Raw genomic sequence first — 20,739 nt, 5'->3', positions numbered from 1 at the left:
ATGAATAAAAAGTATTTTATTAACCATTGAAAATTTGAACAAAATATATCAATATATGTAGGGAGAGTGCGAACTAATAGTAGGAATTGAAAAACAAACACATAATGCTTATTTTTGTATCCAATGGTAAGCTGTAAATTACAAAAAGAAACTGACATAATAATTGCCAGGCACGGGAAGCAGGCAAAATTTTTTTGTTTGATAAATATGTAAATATTTTAAACCGAAAGACATATAATGAAGTTCTTTAATAGGATAAAAGGTAAAGCAGGGCTATGCAATAAAAGATATTGCGCATGCGTTATGCACAAGATTTATTTTCACTTGATTCAGCAAATTATACAAATCATATATCATACAAATAAATTTATGGACATAATGGATGTAATGCATTTATAGAATACATATATCAAATATATTTTCATTAATTTTATCCATGAAAATGTGAGTGAATTAGATGGTTATTTAATAAGCGATTTTGCTTAAGGATTCGTTTGACACTCTAAGGCTCTGAGAACGGGGCTTTTAATTTTAAACCGAACTCGAAAGACGAGGTGACACTTGAAATCTACTATGGTGAGAAGATATTTGACATCGACAGATTTAAGGTGTACTAAACCGGTGGATCTTTAGCGAAGTTTCGGCTCAATTTTGTAAGTTTATTGTTCTGAAGTCAAGACTGTCTCATTGAGGCGTTGAGATTTTTTGAATGTTAATAATTGAGCTTCTAACATATTCTCGTTTATAAAAAGGAAAATAAAAATGATTGCGATACATCATTTGAGACAAAAAAAAAAAAAAAAAAGAAAGAAATTTTTCTTCAGCTACAATAAATATATTTTATATAATTGTAGATATAAATTGTCTAAAGCCCGAAAGCGAATTCTTTCTTTTAACTTTTGACAGTGGAATCAATGGATTTTAAACATGATGAAATATTTTGCCAATTGTAAAAAATGACTTTGTTAATTATTTTCAATAAGATTTTGAACTTTCATTTTTATACATAATAAATTCATTCGATAATTTCAATCTTCATAATCTTATATAAAATACGAAAAACATATATTTGAAAGTATTACTTTATATGTAATATCTAATTAATTTGCATGTAGCGCATTTTTATCGCTACTTACCTGTCTGCTATTGCTGTATGGAGAATTCAAGATGGATTTATTTATTTTGAAAAATGATTTCCCAAGAACATCTGACGTTGGTTTAGACATCTAGGATCAAGAGAACTTGAGATTAATTCAACGATTTTCACTTCGAAAACATCCGAAGATTCATTCTGTTGTTATGAAAAATTAATCTGGAGAAACTTACTTGATAAACACTGAAACCTATCACTCTTGGCTCTAAAACGATGTGCTGGGACAAGCAAATCACCATATCTTGTGCTTCACCTACGATCAACTGCATTTGTGGATTCACATGAAATGTGTCTGCCAAAAGAGAATAAAGATAAAGCTATAAAAATTTGTGTGATAATTTACTTTTTCAGTATTGAAATGTGGTTATGCAGTTAAATTTCTATTGGATGGTTGGCCCAGTTTTTATACAAAACTGTTGGGAGACAGACTGCAGTTTTAAGCCGCGATTAAATGTCGAGTGTGACAATTAAATCGGTCGAATTTAGCACCATTCGAGCGAGAAGACTCCTTATGCAAAACAGATTTATCTTGTCGCAAGCATGCGTATAGAAAGCTCTTTTGTTGAAATCGGGTTTCGAACTCATAAAACCGAGACTGCCGTGAAGTCGTAGCGAATCATGTGAATAGAATATTATCTGAATTTGCTTATGAAAGCAAACTGCAGTCCATTTTGTAAAACCCTACTCACAGAGTGCTGTATTTGGTCATTCGTGAAAGTATATGTTGATTTCTAAATTCAATTTGCATTTTTCGCTAAATACTCATTTTTATAATCTTCTTGGTTTCATGGCTTGTTTCATAAAATAACTACAAACTTTTAAATTTCTAATTTTATGAAACTATTACATATTATTTCAATTTCTGATGTATTTTAAAACTTTTTTACTAAATAAGAAATCCAAGTTTAATTAAAATTCGAATCAAAATTTTGTTTTTCAAAAACTTTTGTCCTAAATGCTTTTATGGTTTTCTTGTTATTTGAGAACTTTTGTCTAAGAATTTAGCTGATTCGTTATATATTTTAAAGTAATTTAATTTAAAAATGGATTTTTTAAAAATAATCTTTCACATGTATTTAATATAAATGGATTTTCCATTCGTATCTATGTAAGCAAGTAATCATTAAATAAACAAGTAAGAAAAATACACATTATTTTAATCTTGATTTGTGCAATTATGCGGATAAAAGAGATGTTAAAAATTTATTCTGAAATTCGAATTATGATACTTTCAAAGGTATTCAATGGACTGCATCCTCCGTCGTAAACTAAAAAGCATACATCATGGTATGAAAGTATGCATTCTTGCTTTATTATTCAGTCATTCACAGAATATTAAAAAAATTTGTTTGATTTTATCCTTAATATATTTTTCCAAAAAGAAATTTTTTAATTTTGCTTGAAAATATTATATACTGTGATTCTGTCTAATATCGCTTGGCTTGCATGCATTATTATTGCACGTATCATTACTTGTTAGTTTAATCGATTCCTGCCTTAAGTACTTTTATGACTTTAAATTTAAGATATGTCCGATGCATTTAAATCAGCTCTGTGTAATTTTAAATCTAAGAAATAATCTAATATTTTTAAACAGTGGCACTTATTATTAGTGTGTATAGAAGTCTTATAAAAAAAAAGAAATACCAGAATGATTCCTGCAACCTCCTGCGTTCACACCCTTCTGCCAGTGTCCGTGCCATAACTTCACATGCCAAGGATCCCGAGATTTCAGACTGGTCTCCGCTCGGCTCGTATCTCCATCCAGGTGGACGATTTCCAAAGTTGTGAATGTAGTCACAAATTCATCCAAAGGCATGCTGGGGAATTTAAAAAAAAAAAGGGGGGGATAATATAACGCTTCTCTAGTGTCTTGTAATATAAATATTTATGATAAAAGTTGCTTTTTGGTGTCTAATGGTACAAGTCCCAAATTTGATTCAGTTTTTTCCTAATAGTTAAAAATAAACAATAAAATTAACTGCTAAAAGACTCTTATTGAAATCATGTCATGAGTTTAGAAAACTAGACTGATAACTATAGTTTAAAGTAACTCTAAATTAATAGAATACTGGAAACGGCTTCATTACCAGTAAGTGACATACGTTTTTCCATTTATTTAAGTGCTATAGAAAGGTCTCGTCTAACTTTTGTTTTGAATAAAATATTTCATCCACATTTTCTGCAAATCGTCATTAATTCTTGATATCTCAATCAAAACAATATATAATAGTGAAACAACTGCACAATTAATAATATAAATATTATTCATAGCACCTGTTGTTGTTGTTTCTAATGACACTTGTCGTAGACAATCCCGCTGACATAGTCAGCGATTTTAAGCCGAGAGAGTATCCCTTATTTTAGTAGCGCCAACTAGGGCCAAGAATACATCTTAGCTACTCATGCGTCATATTTGCTTGAACAACCCCTTTTTACAGGGTGAGGGACACATTCGCACTCCTTACAGATAGAACAGATGAAGGACAACCATGCCCGAACCGGGACTCGAACCCGAGACGCCCTATGCCAGGACGCCGGCCTTAATAGTACCTTTATTATTTTAACATTATAAATTTAAATTGAGCAAGTAATACTATTGAAAATAATTTAATTCTAATTTTGATCAGTACGCAGTAAGAATGCATATTTGCATCATCGTTTTTTTTATACAAGTATGCAGTTTTTAAATGAATGCGCCAGAATCAAGCATAAAATAAAATATAGATGCGTTTTTAGTAGCTACTAATGTACATGTTTTCCAATTCCCGTGATTATTATTTATATATTTTGTTAGTATTCTTCTTCATTTCTCTCATTAATTTCTTAAATCAGATGGAACACACGAGTATGAGCCCGTACCATTTAAAATGCTTACTTGATGATACATAAGTAATATAACTTTAGTAGTGTTGTAAAGAATTAATCATGAAATAATTGAATTCTTAATTATATCATCCTAAAATGGATTCATATTTTTATAAAGAGGTTTACATTTGCTTCACAGTGTTGAATATTTTTCTGATGTTTCACTCAAATTGGGGGGAGCGGGGATTGCGATTTTCAAAAATCCTCTTGCTAACATCTCCTTTTTTTTTTTTTTTTTTTTTTTTTTAAGTAATAGTTTGAAATTATATTTAAACATTTCAACCATACTATCGGTTATTAATTTTCTTGCTTCATTATTGTTTCGGTTTTTTTTTCTCATTATAGTGTTGTTGTTTTTTTTTAATTTTTAATCGTTTGAACCTCAAGTAATTTCATATTTCGATTTCATTATAATTTGATGCAAATGTTGTTATCTAATGAGTAAAGCTCAGTTTATGCAAAAGTGACTTTTGCTTCAAAAAATATGAACAAATTCCCTAAAATAAAATAAAATAGCAATAAATAAAATAAAGAGAAGAAGGCAGAAATAATTTTTCAGCCACTTTTGAAAGAATTAAATTGGAAATATTTAGAATTCTAAGAACCCCATTCTAAAATGCAATAAGAACAACTGGAAAAATTTACCTGCATGAATAAATTATCTGATGGTTGAATCATCATGTTAAAAATAATAAAATTTCGTGTGCCAGTGACCTGCTTCCAAACAATAATCGATGTGTATTAATTTTTTTAATTATTTTATTGGTAAACAATACATTAGATCATTCTTTTTATTCAGAAAAAAAGGATGCGAATTTAATTATCTGCTTCAATTACATATTGTTGACTTCATTTCTTATCAGACAAATATCTTCTCTGTTTCGCAAACTGATGATTTTCGTGACCTTAACTGTCTTCCGTTTGGATTTACGTGAATTTCCTTACCCATTAGATTATTAAAATTTTTAAAACCCGAATGAAATTTTAAAATAAATACACTTACCAAAATTGATCATTCCCCAAACGGATGTTGATATCTTTGATTTCATGCAGATATTCCTCGCATCTGAAGCAAGAATACACCTATTTACCACTCCATGTCAATATATTTCATAATTATTTTGAACATGATATTATTTATTTATATATCTACTGAAAAATAATATTTTTTCACTTACTGTCCTTTGTATTCACTATCTATGTAAAGTGGTTTTCTCAGCCAAACCAAAATTATGTCCACGAAATCTTTTGTTTGTACCTAAAGAAAACAGTTAAGATAACAAATTACTCAGCTGAAAAATGCATATGTAAATATATATTATCTTCCTGATTTTCAGAGATATAAATTTTATAATGGTTTATTGAGTTTTAATTTTGTAGTGTTTGCAATGTAAGACGAACAGATGATTTAAGCTAACTATTGTTCTATGTTAACTAGCTTAACTATTGTGCAAGATTAACTATTAATTGTTCATCGGAAAAAGAAATGAAATTGAAACGCAGTTTTGCATAGGATGAGGGCTTTATTTATATAGATATTTTCTTAAGTGTAAGATATTTCTGTTGCTGTAATTTTTTCAAATGGCAATAGAATGAAATTTCTTATTTGCAAAAGAAAATGGCGCCAAACAATGAAAAAGTAATTCACTTTCACTAATTATGGGAAATAAAATCTTGAAAAACAATTTAGTGGCGATTCAGTCATGAATTAATTCAACAGGACTCTGCAAGAGGAATAAATCAATTAACAGACGATTAACAAAATTTCAAGAGACCGGACATTTTTGTCCATTAACTCATTTAATCATCTCAAGAAAATGAATTATTTTTAACTATTTGGCATAATTTGTAATTTGAGGTAATATATAATAATAATGTGACGTTTTATATACTACGAATAAAATTTCGAATGTATTTGAAACATTTACTTTCTTTCAAATAGTATAGTCACATATATTTCTTCATCATTTTCACTTATAATGAAAATGTGTGTGTGTGCGCGCGCTCTTGTTTTACAGGCCATACCGTTAGACGTGGAGCCATAAACTTGATACACACATGCTTTAAAGAGTGGGAATATGCTTATCGGAACCATTTTTGTTAATTAAAATGTCAATCAAACAAAATAAATAGAAATTTTTATTAATGCAAAAATATTTATAATATAACAAAATTTTCGACGACAATTTCTGTGTTAAAGCGAAGCTCTAAGCTATTCAGATTGTTGGTATTAATATTTCATCCTGCCCGTTTTTTCCATTGTTTTTATCAAGATACAAAGATTCTCCTTATTTTTCCAAGATATAAAGATTTTAGTATTTTGTTATATTTAAAATTAAGATTTAAGTTCAGAATCAGGCAAAGGTACAAAAATTTTAAGATGCCCCCAGTTTAAAAACTTGGAAGACTGTCGCTTTTCCCGTGATATTGGATATATATAGATGTAGACAGAAATTTAGGGAAATGAAAGCATAATGAATGGGCCTGAAAAAGGCTTTTGAAATAACGAAAGTTATATGTTTATCAAAATTTGAAGATTACAAATATTTTGTTGAGGAAGCAATTGAATAGTCGCGAAATGCGGCTAATTAAAAATAAAATTTCATTAAGGAAATCATTATTCAATTAGCAGAAATGAAATGGCTAGTTTCTACTCAAATGTTCACTTTACCTGGTTAGATTTAACATCTCTGGCGTCGTGTTAAGATTTGAATATTGCTTAAATTGTGAGATAGTCTCAAGATAAATCTTATATAACATTAATATAGTTGTTTTATCTTATTACGGATTGAATTGAGCTAGGATAGAACCTGGGATTATGTGGTTTGCAGCCCAGTAACATGACCACAATACAAAAGCAATTGCTCGTGTAGCATAGCTTTAACTGGCTTATAAGCTTGCACTACAATCTCATTTCTTTACCCTTTTATTCTTTAAGATACGCTACTCTTATTAGTCTAAGAATTTTATGGGACGTCTGGAATTAACATATAACACCCCCCGCCGCCCCCCCCCCAAAAACAGACGATTTCTTTTTTATATTTTATTGCATTATCAAAATAAACAATAAACTAGTACCTTCTGCAATTCGACCACTCGATAATTTATTCCAGCTAGAATTCCGTTCGGTAGCTTTTCAGCTGCATTTCTTTGCTAAAATAAATAAATTTATTAATTAAATTAAATAAGAAAATACATTTTTTTTTAAATTAGAATTTATTGAATATATTATTATCAATATTTCCGAATTCATTTTACTAAATTTAATTTTTATCAAATATCATTAATCACTTTATTTTATTATGCAGGGGTGTTTGTGCTCCGGGGATTTTGAACTTCGATACCCGGAAATTCCGGGGATCGTCGTTCAAAAGGAAGTAGGAATAATAATGAATTATTTATTTTGATCTGGGTAATTTTGTTTGCTTTGAAAGCAGAAAACGCAAGGTCAGTGTGTGTGGTGAAAACTTTTCCTTTCTTTCTCCAAAGGCAGTGATAATGCGTGAAAAGGGGGAAAAAACTTCTTTTTTGTTCTTTCCTTATTGCGAGTTATGACTCATTCCCCCGGTTCTCGGACATTCTCTTCTGGATTCTTTTCGGCAAGTAGGCGCGGCAGAAAAAAAAGGGAGAAACTTCGTTCGACCAGATGTGCGATCACGTGACCTGGGTTCAAAGGTCTTAATTTTGCAAAAAAAAGTAATTCATTGAACTTTTATAATTAGGTCATTCAATACTTCATAATTGTAATTTTTCATTTCCCCCCCCCCCTTCTCGAAACTCCAAAATGTCGGTAGTAAGTCCGTAAAAGTTTCAGGGGATTTTTTGGGGTCCCACAAACACCCCTGATTATGCATTAGTCAAATTTGTTCTTTTATACTGCTTAAAAATGATGGCGTAAATTTATTTCCTTGACGCATTCGCATATCTAGTCACGATTTATACGTATTATAATAATAGTTTTTATTTATGAGTTTATTCACTAATAAATCAATTCACGATATTTAGTTTTCTATTTTTATTTTTCCTCTTGTGTACATATGCTCTTCTTTATTTAATCGATTTTCATTATAACGTATATGATATTCTGCATAAACAGTGTTATAATTTTCGATGAGATCTTTGAATGGCCCTGAGTTTTAAAAAAATTTATTTCCAGTTCTTTAATCCACTAGATAATATTGTGTTTCTATTGAATTTTTTTATTATTATTTTGTAGGATTTTCGGCATGTTTGAAATATTGTGTTCCGAATTTTGTTCTTAATGTTGAATTTTCCATGGCATTCATTAAATCTTACATACGAATAGCCTTGGTTATTGATATTTAGTTTTATTTGGATAAGTTTATAGTCACTGAGACTGAGGTCTTTTAATATTTCCCATTCTGATGTGTTGGGTACCTGGGAACCTTTCGTGAAGATAAAGGCGGGCTATCTTTTTGCTTTACGCTGTTAGAATGTTGATTTTATACCTCTGTCGTTGAGCAGCTAAAAAATGAACCCAAGATGAAATCTTGCTCAGCATTTCTAATAGCGTTGTTGAACGCATATTACCACAGTTTCCTGACTGCATTCATGTCTGCTCCTTTTATTGCTGATTCTGGCCCTAATCTCATGAGGAGGGCGCAGTGTCTCTTGAATGCTTGAATACGGCGGAGATTAAACTGATATGAATATGATGGGTTGAACTAGTTTGAATTTTATTAGCTGTTTAGTTAGTTGCAGATTCAAGGAACATGGGTTTAGTTTTAGTTTAGTTATATTAACTTCCCGTTTAAAATCAACACTAGGGCTATCTTGGGACGGATCTTCGTAATTTTTAACCACAGTCAGATGACGAGGATGTCACCTGAGCAGGCAATCTCTTCTCCAAACTTCCACGCTACACCAGCGGGATTAAGGAAAATAGAATTGTTGGTTGCTGACAAGAATATTATTCCTGCTTTGTGGCATAACGATGGGGGTTGTTTTCTGGATTTAAGAATTCCCATTATTCCGCCATCTTTGTTATAAGATTACTGAACCAGGAAGTAATTAGATTGGTGCAAGGTCCCACAAGTTGGTTGTGGGGACCTTGCTTTTCTCCAAGTTTATTTGAATCATTTTAATTGTAGACATTGAAATATTTTGGCAGTACCAAGATGTTCGAGAATTTTGGTGAATGCAAAACTCGATGACTAATTGCTGGGAAGGAGGTTTATTGAATATGGACAACAAGAGGATTCAGCTATGTTGGAATTTTTTGGTGAAAGTTGATCATCAATAGTTTCTTGTTCTTATATATAGCGCTACTTCTCTCTTATAATAGAAGTATCCGTTTCTGTTGATCATGTAGTGGATATGATACATAGTACCATTAATGCACAGTTCATATTGGATACTTAGGTTTGCCATTGCGTCAATTGGTTAGATAGTATCTAGCGTCTTTGTGCAGTTGTCAGTCAGATATTTTAATCCCTGTCACTTGTTGCATCTTTTGATCTGAAAGAATTCTCTGATAATCAAGGGCGAATAAACAGATAAACTTTATATTGATAGAATTATACAAAATTTGATATACACCTACAATATTCGAAAGATGTCATATGTATTTCATTTGTCCTCTTTGTTCCTTAATTTAATTATCGTATACATGTCAGTAATAATTAAAAAACAGTTTGGTCTAAATCGAGGGAGAAATAGAACGTAGATATTCATCAAAATTTCAAAGCAAAATTTCTTGACTATTACAAAACTATCTCTTTAAATACTTAATATACAATGTAATAAAAAAAGTAATCTGTGGGCTCAAAGTCCATGTTGTTATTTGTTTTTAAAAGCAGAGTCCTTATATTTTGCATATTTTTATCAAATTTTTTGTGTCAAAAATTGGATGGATATATTTTTTTTATTCGACTAAAAATGTTTTAAATTTTGAGCTTTACAATACATTTTATGCATATTAACAATATTTCTGAATTTAAAATTACTAGAACTGTAAAAACAATGTCAGCATTTTTAATTCAAAATTTTATTGGGAAAAAAAACAAACAACCTGCTTAATCTTACCTGCATTTGTCTCTGAGTGATAGCAGTGACAACCGTAGTCATTTTGAGAAGTTTGTTGATGACCTTGGCGCAATGTACGGATTCGTACCCTACCGACACGCTTTCTGTTATTCCGCCCGTGAGATCAGCCAAACAATCAAGGGATGTGCCATACTTCAATGCTTCATAGGAACCGTGGAGTCTGTAGGCGGAAGTAACTCATAAAATCATTAAATAAATATTGAGTTGCATTTTTTTATGAAAATGAATGAAATGATTTTGTTATTAATAAAATATTCACTGAATATAATTTTAATAAAATCTTTTCTTTCATGTAGACAATTCCAGCGCATCATTATATATATAAATACACATACACAGGGTGTCTCAAAAACCTTTACCGCGGCTTTTATTCCTTAAATATTGATCATATGCATATACTGTAACTTACAAAGTTGCATAAAAAAATGATGCAAAATGTTATGAAATCGATTAAAATTTTCAGGGGATTAAACTTTACAAAAATTTAAGGACCCCGTACAAAAAAAATCGGTTTTTTTATACGGACCCCGTACAAAAAATTTCCCAGTGAGTAAAATGTGCTGCATCCTCTAATAAAGTCATGGTCAAAATTTCAGAATTTTATCATGAAAACTCTCAAAGATATCTTAAAATAAAGTTGGTGAAGGGTCAATCACAAATTAAAATGCAAATGTTTACAGCTTCAGTGCAGATGACGCGACGCAGGAATGTATCATAAGGAAATAAAATATGCTTCATATCTTTAGTTTTAAATACAAATTTAAAAATCTATGCTTCCTGAAATATACTTTAAAGTTATATATAATGAATTACAGAATATAACTTAAAAATAACACACACAGTCAATGAACTTGTAAATAAACTTATGTAATCTTTCCTTTAAGTAATCTTTCCTTATGTAATCTTTCATTTAAGTTATTATTTCTACAAATTTTTAATACTTTTGAATCAATAAATAGCAAAATTATTATTTATTTATTCAATCATTATTTTCTTTGTTAATTTGTGTACGACCCCTAAAACACGGACGTCAGACTTGATTTTTCCTCTTTGCGAACTCATATCCAGGCATCGAAAAGTGGTTTAAGCCAGCATTTATGTAGTTTCATATCTTTGAGACTTTTTGTGATAAATTGCTGAAATTTTGTACATGACCTCATTAGAGGATGGAGAACATTTTACTCACTGGGAATTTTTTTGTACGTGGTCAGTATAAAAATTTAAATTTTGTATTTTTTGAAGTTTAATCCCCTGAAAATTTTAATCGATATCATAACATTTTACACCTTTTTCTACGCAACTTTGTAATTTACAGTATATGTCTATGATCAATATTTAAGGAATAAAAGCCGCTCTCAAGAAATTTGAGATACCCTGTATATACATTAATAATAGAGGTATTTTCATTTTTTCAAGAAAATAAAAATTATTTTTATTTCTAAATGCGAAGCAGAAATAACCTACTAGGTATCAAAACTTAAATTATTAACTGATCATCTAAATTAAGAAACTGTTTATTCTCTGTTCAATATGTAGTTTTTTAGGGACAAGCTCGTTCATTTTTTCACAAATTAAAAAAAATGAATCATTCCATTATACTGAATGAGCTTAGACGTCTTAGATGAACAAAATAATGTTAGACATATGCATACAAGCCATATTCATATTGGAACGTGTCGCAAATTCCTAATAACCAAATTTGTAATACACATATTTCAATTAAAAAGGGGATAAAATCTATTCTTTTATGAATTTTTACTTTCTTTTAAAGTTTGTCTAAGACTTTCTGACTCAACTTTGTACAAAAATCGTGGCACTTCGATTAAGATTTAACAATAGTGTAATAAAATCTCAGCATGAAACAGTCGATAAAATTATCATTTTTGAAAGAAACGTAAATTATTTTCTCTCATAAATATTTTTATGTAAAATTTTCTCGGTATAAACTAAAAAAAAAAAAAAAAAAAATTAAAATTCAACGCAAAATGAATAAAACTGCATTTGAAACCTATAATAAACGGGAATTAATGAAAACATATAAATGAATGGGGAAAAAATTTTTAAAGGAAAATCTGTAGAATCTAGATATTTGTTTTTCGAGAATTATAGACAAAACATTTGCATGAAATTCAAAAATAAATACCATGTAATATAATACTGAAAATATATTTATTGTTGATTATATGGAGGATTAACATAACATAAATTAAGATGGTTTGCGAACGATGATCTCTTATTGAATTTCATTGACCAGTGTAGCCTGTGTTATTTTACATACTCTTTCATCTGCTATTTCTCCACTTAGATTATTTGTTTTCAATAATATTGACGATTCTTTTATCCTACTAAACAAAAAGAAAGCAGACTTCTGTATATTATTTGTTACTGGAAGCGTGCCATTCTCTGATTTTAAATAAATAAGCAAAAACGAAAGGTTAAATAACGAAAGGTTAATTTCATCGATTTTGGATGATAATAAAATCAATACGATTCAATTTTCGGAAGAAATGAGAGCTGTGCAAGGAATATATGGATGCTGCAAGCACCAGTTTGGGGGTCACCTTGAAAGTAGAATGGGTAAGTTTATTTTACATTTTACTCATTGGTTGTTGACAATGAGGAGGATGCAAAGATAATATTTTATCTTGAGTTCAATAGAGTAAGATCCGTACGCCACTTATTATCATTACACAAAAATGTTATTAATAGTTTTATTTTTCAATCTTAAAACCCGAAGTCATTGTCAAAGCAAGGGTCAAGTCATTGATATTTGAAGATGGCCATATCTACCCGAATTAATCCATGAAAGAAATGAGGTCTGCACAAAGATACAGAGAAGGATATGGATGCGGCAAATGCCAGTTTTGGGTTCACCTTGTAAACAGAATTTATATACCGGGTGTTCCAAAAATAATTATGGATTTTGAAAATCAATTTAAAAAAGACAGAAAAGTATCGTTTGCGACTTTATGCTTGGAAATCATTAAATTTTATCCCATTAAATTTCAAATTTAGTTAAATTTTCTACCGACAGGTAGAGTTGCAGGCGATCTGCAATAGGTGTAATTAAATCAAAGTACTTGAGATCTAGAAATTTTTCCCTCAGTCTACGTCACGTTGTTATTGCAAAGGAAGATTGCATTGAAATTATCTGTTTAATATTTTGCAGCATTTTCATACTGCTTTTTATTTTTTTCTATTTTGTAGCGCCATCTATCGAAGGTAATGTTAATTAAATTTCTAATTTAGTGGATAAATTCCCTGATTTCCTAAACGTTGGGTCACAAACTATGAGATTCTTTTGCATTCCTTTCTATATTATATTACATTTTAATCACTCATTTTTGAGTATGACAGGGAGGCAAACGCAATATTACGTCCTGGGTACCATTTACCGTCGCTATGCTACTGAGTGAGTCAAAATGAACATTCTTTCTAATCAAGAATTACTTAGCATAGGCCTTTTCCAAAAGACAGGGCCAAAATGTGTTTGCGCCGTGGACGAACATGAGCTTATTGGAGACTGTGGGCAGTTGATCGTCCACCACCACTTCCTTCCACTCTCCGCACCACCAGATACGGAACCGGAACAAACCGGCATAGTCCGGGGACGAGAAAGTCTGGTCTGCTGGAACCACTCTGTAGAAAAGACCTCTTGTACTTGCTAGGCAACCAACGCACGATACGAACCAAGGATCTCCTGGGAACAAAATACCCTTAGCTTATAAGCTTTTCTCTGCATCAAAAAAATAATTGTTTCATCAAGTTTTTTGATATCAGTATATGCTAGATACAAATATTTCAAATTGAAATGAAGATTAGGAACTTGTTAGGAGAACACCAAATAGTAAAGTTATAATGAAAATTATAAACTTTAAAGAGATAAAGAATATATTAATAGACTGAAAAAGTTTAAACTTATGTTTCGATAGTTTTGCAAGTGTATCACCAATCTGCTGGGAAAGGAGCTTTTACAATGAAATTAAGTGGAAAGTAATTTTCAGTTTCATGATTTAATTAATTTGCTGAGTTCTGTTATTCTTAATTATAATTAATGCATTATTAAAATTTCGACTAGCTCCTATTTAAGTAATTTGCGATTCTAATATAATCATATTGTACATCTCTTTTAATAACTGATACGTTTTTCGCATTCTTAACATCATCATCACATTAAAGATTTATTTTGATTTTTTTAATTTAGACAAAAGATTTTGAAAAAATATATACTTTTTTATTTATTTTTATGTATGTATCACACCAATACATCATGGAAAAAGCATGCCTAATGTAATGAAAACGTTGAAATATTAACCAAACTGTTAGCTAATGATTTCATTTTTTACAAATGTAAAGTACAGAAATCATCAAATCATGAAACATTTTAAAGAAATAATAAACTTCAAAAAATTTAAAATTAAAATTATTTTACAGAGCCAGCCAAACATAGCTAGTTAATGAATTAATAATATTCCAATGTATTACAGAAACATAATTGCTTATACTTTTATTAATGGTTTTAAAAAAACACTGTATCCACTGATTTTACACACTGTAATTGTAAAATTGTATACCTAAACAAATTGTATTTCTTACAAATTTATTTAATCGATAACAAGATTAATATAATTTTTTAATCCACCTGCCTGGAATTCTCTTTTATTTCAATTGTCGTTTGCAACTCAATCAGCGCATTCGGAAGTCCACCACTGATGATGTTGAAAGAAATTAACATTTTTTAAATTAGTGATTATGAGTAAATGCATTTTTTATTTCGCATAAATACAGTGTTGAATTGAATCAAATACAAATGAAAGATAACAAAGGAAGCAAGTGTTATAATAGAAAGCTTACAGATGATTGTGTTACCGCTTTGTGATACAAAATAATAGGTGGCGTGTCACGTTTGCTTTCAGTGTATTACATGTTAACTTTTTTTTTCTTTTTCTTCTTTTTTGCACAGAACCGTATCCAACAAATTAAGCAACTTAAAGGTTAGAAATAAAATACAAAGAGTAACTTTTTCTTACATCTCACAAAGCTGTAGGTTCAAATAGGTATCCGTTAGCGGAACGACAAATTTCATGTTTTAATTCTTTTATTTATCATAATACAGAGAAAGTAAACAATGGCTGTTTATATTTTGCATTAAAAGCTAACCATTTTTTTTTTTTTTTACCATGTTTGGCTTTTTTATTTTAATCTTTGTTTTCATTTGGCTTTTTTCCCCCTTGCCTTTAGGCTTGTTATGAAACTGATAAGATGGCATTTAATGGAATGTAATAATGCATTGTGTTATTTTGAATTGTGTTTTTGACTTCTATGATGCTGTTGATATACGAAAGAAAAATAAAAGCAAACGTTACCTTATAATATTTATCATAAAATAGAATTTAAATGTAAAATATTAAGCTATATAAATTCGTAAAGTTATTTGTTAATTAAATTTTCTAGTATTTTTAATTTTATGATAAAATTTAAACTAATTATTATTATTAATTTTATGATAAATTATTCATAAATTGTGACATTTAATTTTACGACGAAAGAAATGATAAATTTCAAGTGGAAATGCCAGTAGTGTTTCAGAGTGATGTTTTAAGAAAATTTAACCATATTAATCCATCTTACATAAGTTATAATGTACTTAGTAAACAGATATTTAATTAATCCTATGAAATATAATTATTTAAAAAGTTACCGAGTTTCCCTGCAGCTAGTGGTAATTTGTCAGGCGCATCGTCAACAAACAATGGGTCAGGACATAAATCCTAAAACACATCAATAAAATTATAATTATATAAAATAACTAAAAAAAATTAATGATTTCAAAGATATTCTTAATATAAAAATAAATCTGTAATTTCAATGTAATTTTCTAGAATTATGTTTGGGATGTTGACTTTTCCAAATACTGGAATTTTATATCCTTTTCTAAATACTGGAATGTGACCTTATATCAAAAATTCGTTTATATTATTGGCTTCAACGCAACAAGTAACTTAGTCTCTTACTTGTTTTGATATATGTATCTTACAAGTTTTGTTCTTTTCATGTTTCTTGATTCTAAAGTTTTCAAAATATTTAAAGAAAAATGCAGTCAGCTTTTGTTTTCATTAGAATTTAGACCCAATTTTTAAATGCGAATTTCTTATTGTAAATAAATAAACAAATTAATTTAAATTCAAGCATTTGAACGCTGCATGATTTGAATTTTGTTGAAATATGTTCTTTTATTTTCTCACCGCATTCTTTCAATACAGCAAAAGTGTTTAAAATTTACCTTTTCACAGAGTACGCGCATCATGATTTTTTCAATAAGATTCCTTTAAACTTAAGAAATCATCTTTAAAAGAATAAAAATTAGTTGATCATTAAATTCCAAAAAGGAAAAAAAAATGTTTGCTCATTGCAACCGTGTTAATTAAATTAATAATAGTGTTAATTAAATTAATAATTAATTAATTTAATAATTAATAATAGTGCCTGAAAATTCCTCGTACAAAAGTTAGTTTGAAAGGATCGACGTTCTTCTGGAAATCTTGTGAAAAATTTCAGAGGGACAGTTAAAATGCGCTTATTTAAAACTGTTTCCCTTTAAATGTATTATAATGAATTTGTAAAAGAGGCGTCAGTATTTAAAGTCTTCCCTAACTTTATCAATTATGTTACCAAAGAATACTAACGATTATATTACTGTCTCAGTACTTTGTACACGAAAAAATAAAAAGAAAAAAAAGACGATGATCGGTACTGGTTCTGAATTTGTCTCAGGCTTCATTTCATGTAAATACGCCTCTAGTCATGCAAAGTTGTGTCTCTATTATCAACAAATCATCTCTTAGGTGACCGTGATGTCATCTGCGCATATTTGTAAACTTCGGTTACATATGTATCTAGAATATCACATTTTTTTTACAACTTAGATTTTATACGATTGGTCCGAGACTATTTTATTTGAGGGGAAGGATGAAAATTTTTACACGTTTTTTTAGAGAGATAAAAGGAATAATTTTTCAAAAACTTTTTTAATCGTATATCTGAAAATGCAAATTTTTTTTACCTTAGGTCTTTTCCAGACAAATTGGAATGGCGGTGTTTGGTGATAAAATATGGATGCTTGGGATGCTGGGAAATCCGGATCCTCAAAAAGTTCTTTCTTTTTCAAGCAGCCCGCTTTCAATCGTTCATAAATGCTCATACCTAACAGAAAACAAAAAAGAAATATTTTTATTATGTAATGAAAAATAATATATAATTGATTCCGTCTCCATTAAATTTTTAATTTCGAAATAAAGTCGCGACATTTAAAAATTTTTTTACTATATTTTCGTGCCTCTATTTAAAGATAACGGCATTTAATTTGAATTCATATAAACTTTGCTTCAATTTGAAAAGTAAATCAAATTTTGAATAAACTGTAATAGCAAATCAAAAATTAAAATACTCTTAATGATATTTTCGGAAAAAATATCAAGCTAATATTTTATCCACGAAGTACTTATTAAGTGATAATTTTTTCTTCATCTCATATAGAATATTCTTTAGTCGTTTTTTATCAAATTACCGTTTTTACATCATGCTGATTTATTGTTCGACAGATAATTTTTCCTAAAGTAATGTCAATATAAATGGTATTCGGAAAAATTGAGCATTTAACTTATATGGAAGAATGAAATGCATTGTTTACTAAAATCTAATAACGTCTAATAAAGTATTCGCTTGACATCGAATTCATAAGATAAAAGTATCTGAGCATCTGAGTTGATATCCAATAGTGCTTTGATTTACTCTTTTACTGCTGCAAGTTATGCAGTGCATTCAGAATCAATGTGTATTTGATGTATCACGTGAGCATGAATTATTTCTATTTAAAAATATACTGAAATGAATAGAATAACGTTCTTAAGATAAAATATTTTTGTGAGCAATTAAACAAATAAAAAAAACCAATCCTTTTACACATCTGTGAAAAAAAGAAGACATTATTTTATTAAGTACTGTTTCTAATATCGTTATTATTTAAATATAAAAATATTAATTGCTAAAGTAATAAATACATAAAATCCACCAGGTAAAAAGCATTTTAATGATTCACGCAAGTATGTATGGATGCATGTACGCCTGTTTGTATATTACAGAAGTTTTAAAAACTGGAAAGGTTTTCTTGAGATTAAGAAACATTAAAAAGAATAAACTGTTATATATGCCTGATATCTATAGACTGAAAAATTTATTTTAATTAATTAACTTTTATTTCGCAAAAATATTTCTTTGAGGAAACCAGAAAATGCATTCACTTTAACCATCGCTTTTATCAAAACTGACGTCACTGATTGGTATATTGTCACATGAAGTAAATAAATAGATGCAGTCTATTTAATTTATTTTGAGAAGAAATTGAATAGTAATTCTTCTAGGAGCACAATCTTCCTTTCAAAATGCGCTTTTAGGGGCCATTTTTTTGAAACAGAGCATAATACTTTAAACTTTTATTAGAGTTTTAGTATCTGACATCGATAAGAGATGGCAGTCCTAGTTTTATTGCCCCCCCCCCATCCTCCTTTATGAATTTAGACACCCATTAACATTGTTTTAGCAAAGAAAAATAAAGTGATAATTTTATTTTTAAAATAAAAATGACATTCAGTGCTTAAGGCTATTTTATTCCATTTCCTTTATTCAAAATTCTGATAGGAAAAAATATAGATATGAATTACTGTTCATTACCTACTGATCCTTCATATTTAAGAATAGATGTGTGTGTGTGTGTGTGTGATATTTCAAATTTCCGGCATGGCTAATTTTTGTTGATGTCTAAATAGGTTTATAATAAGAGAATACTGCCAGAAGAAATTGTTTGGCTTAGTAATATACCTGGAAAATACCAACTTATAGAAAGCTAAATTATGCGTGTACACTCCAGGGTGGCGAGATCCAACCACCATGCCGGATGCATCTCATTCTCATTTCGAGGTGCCCCGCCTCGAGGGTCTGATCTCTGGGGAAAAAATCTGAGCACGAATCAATGCTGCGGTTTCATTTTTAGAAACTTCCTTATTTACATTATGGATTAACATAAAAATAAAGTCATAACATTTACAAGTATTTACATTGTATTTACAAATATAAGTAAGCCTTCTAATATTACATAAGATTTAATACTATACAAATCGCAAAAGAACACAAATTCATCAATGCAAAATAATATTACAGTGCAATACATATAAATTTGGAAAAAATAATAATGCAATGAAATTTGATAACTGGATTAAATATTGCTTCTTTTAATTTAATATTAAATATTAAAACATGCAGAACGTTATTAAGTATGAATGCAATATAAAACCATACGAACGCTTTAGAGCGGATAAGAAATATTGATAGAAAAAAATTCCAACAGAAGAATAAAATAATTTTCAAACCAATTAATAACAATTCTGAGCATATATATGACTTAAGCACAAGTAAAAAGAAAAATCTTTTGCTTCTGTGTTCAGATAATATGAGACCAGAACATGACTTCTCATTGACTGTAATGGAACCACTTATCTGTTTAAAAGAAAAATGATTCGATACACTTTCATAATAGGAATTAAGGAAACGTTATTCATTGGAGTAATTAGACGCCTTCGGCTAGCAATTTTTCTCTCAATTCCTTGTCGTATTTGACCCTATAAATACAAAATTCAGGTGAGTGAATTCGAACACCTGCAAAACGTTGGCCGTATTTTACTACAGCGAAACAATCGTGACTTCTTGTTACCATGAAGGGAAAGATATCAGTAGCTGTTGTATGAATTGCATTTGCTATTTTGAGAAAATCTGCAATATGTTGCCTGGCAGAATCCGAAAGCGAAAGGATGATTTAGTTTAGTTAAATTATATTAACGTCCCTTTTTTATAGCAACACCAGGACTATTTTGGAACCGACCTCGTAATTTTGAACCGCGGTCTCATGACGAGGATGACACCTAAGCTCTCCCCCTCTCCAAACATCCACACCACAACAGCGGAAGGACATTTGACCCCGACTGATTTAACGTGCACCAAGCCCTAATTTTCGTTCCATCCTAAATCGTAATTATGTAGACATTAATAATATTTATTATGATCAAGTTGAAATATCTCTAAATCTTCATGCATTTAAAATACAGAATTTATTTACTTAACTTTATAACTTAGATTACTTAGTCATTTAACTTATTATATTTAGTTTACGTATATTTAGCTCACCGTGATAAAAGTTAATTATTTTCTAGGCGAAACCTTTTTTATTATGGTAAAGATTATTAAGCTTATATTATAATAAGTGAGCTATGGGCGGTGCTTAGGGAATACTAATTTTATACTGAAAATTCGTTTGATCCCATCATACTGACCATACTTCAATTCGTTTATCAGATATACCAATAAAGATTTTTTATGGCAATAAATAAAATTAAGGGGTAGGATTTAATAGTAGTTGTTAGATAAGTCATATCACTGACTCTCCGACCCGCCTTTAAGACACATTTATATAAAAAAAAAACAGTCCATCGCAACAGCAACACAGGCAGGAACTGTGGTTGAGTCCTAAGGGCCATCACCGGCCAAGGTGCAACCCTTCCCTAAGGAAATATGTCCCGCCATCGATGGGAGGAATCAGACCC

At 29.7% G+C, this 20,739-nt stretch overlaps 1 protein-coding gene across 2 annotated transcripts in view; it reads right to left on the bottom strand.

Annotated features, from left to right (window-relative positions):
* The window catches only part of LOC129970387 (calpain-C-like), a 36,094-nt gene that overhangs the window by 9,450 nt on the left and 5,905 nt on the right, over positions 1-20,739 (bottom strand). The window contains exons 2-11 of one of the 2 annotated variants that reach the window (XM_056084454.1): positions 17,151-17,290; positions 15,789-15,858; positions 13,538-13,787; positions 10,067-10,247; positions 7,100-7,174; positions 5,200-5,279; positions 5,025-5,087; positions 2,801-2,973; positions 1,327-1,445; positions 1,137-1,226 (exon numbers count right to left, since the gene is read on the bottom strand). In XM_056084454.1, the coding sequence (XP_055940429.1) occupies positions 1,137-1,226; positions 1,327-1,445; positions 2,801-2,973; positions 5,025-5,087; positions 5,200-5,279; positions 7,100-7,174; positions 10,067-10,247; positions 13,538-13,787; positions 15,789-15,858; positions 17,151-17,288 (1,239 nt within the window). In that variant the 5' untranslated portion in view covers positions 17,289-17,290. The remainder of the gene's footprint in view (positions 1-1,136; positions 1,227-1,326; positions 1,446-2,800; positions 2,974-5,024; positions 5,088-5,199; positions 5,280-7,099; positions 7,175-10,066; positions 10,248-13,537; positions 13,788-15,788; positions 15,859-17,150; positions 17,291-20,739) is intronic. The other variant, XM_056084455.1, reaches the window with a different exon arrangement.

Source organism: Argiope bruennichi, chromosome 1, assembly GCF_947563725.1.
Source record: "Argiope bruennichi chromosome 1, qqArgBrue1.1, whole genome shotgun sequence".
NCBI lineage: Eukaryota > Metazoa > Arthropoda > Arachnida > Araneae > Araneidae > Argiope > Argiope bruennichi.
Note: the sequence above shows the minus strand (reverse complement) of the source record. Positions and strands in the feature narration are given on the sequence as shown.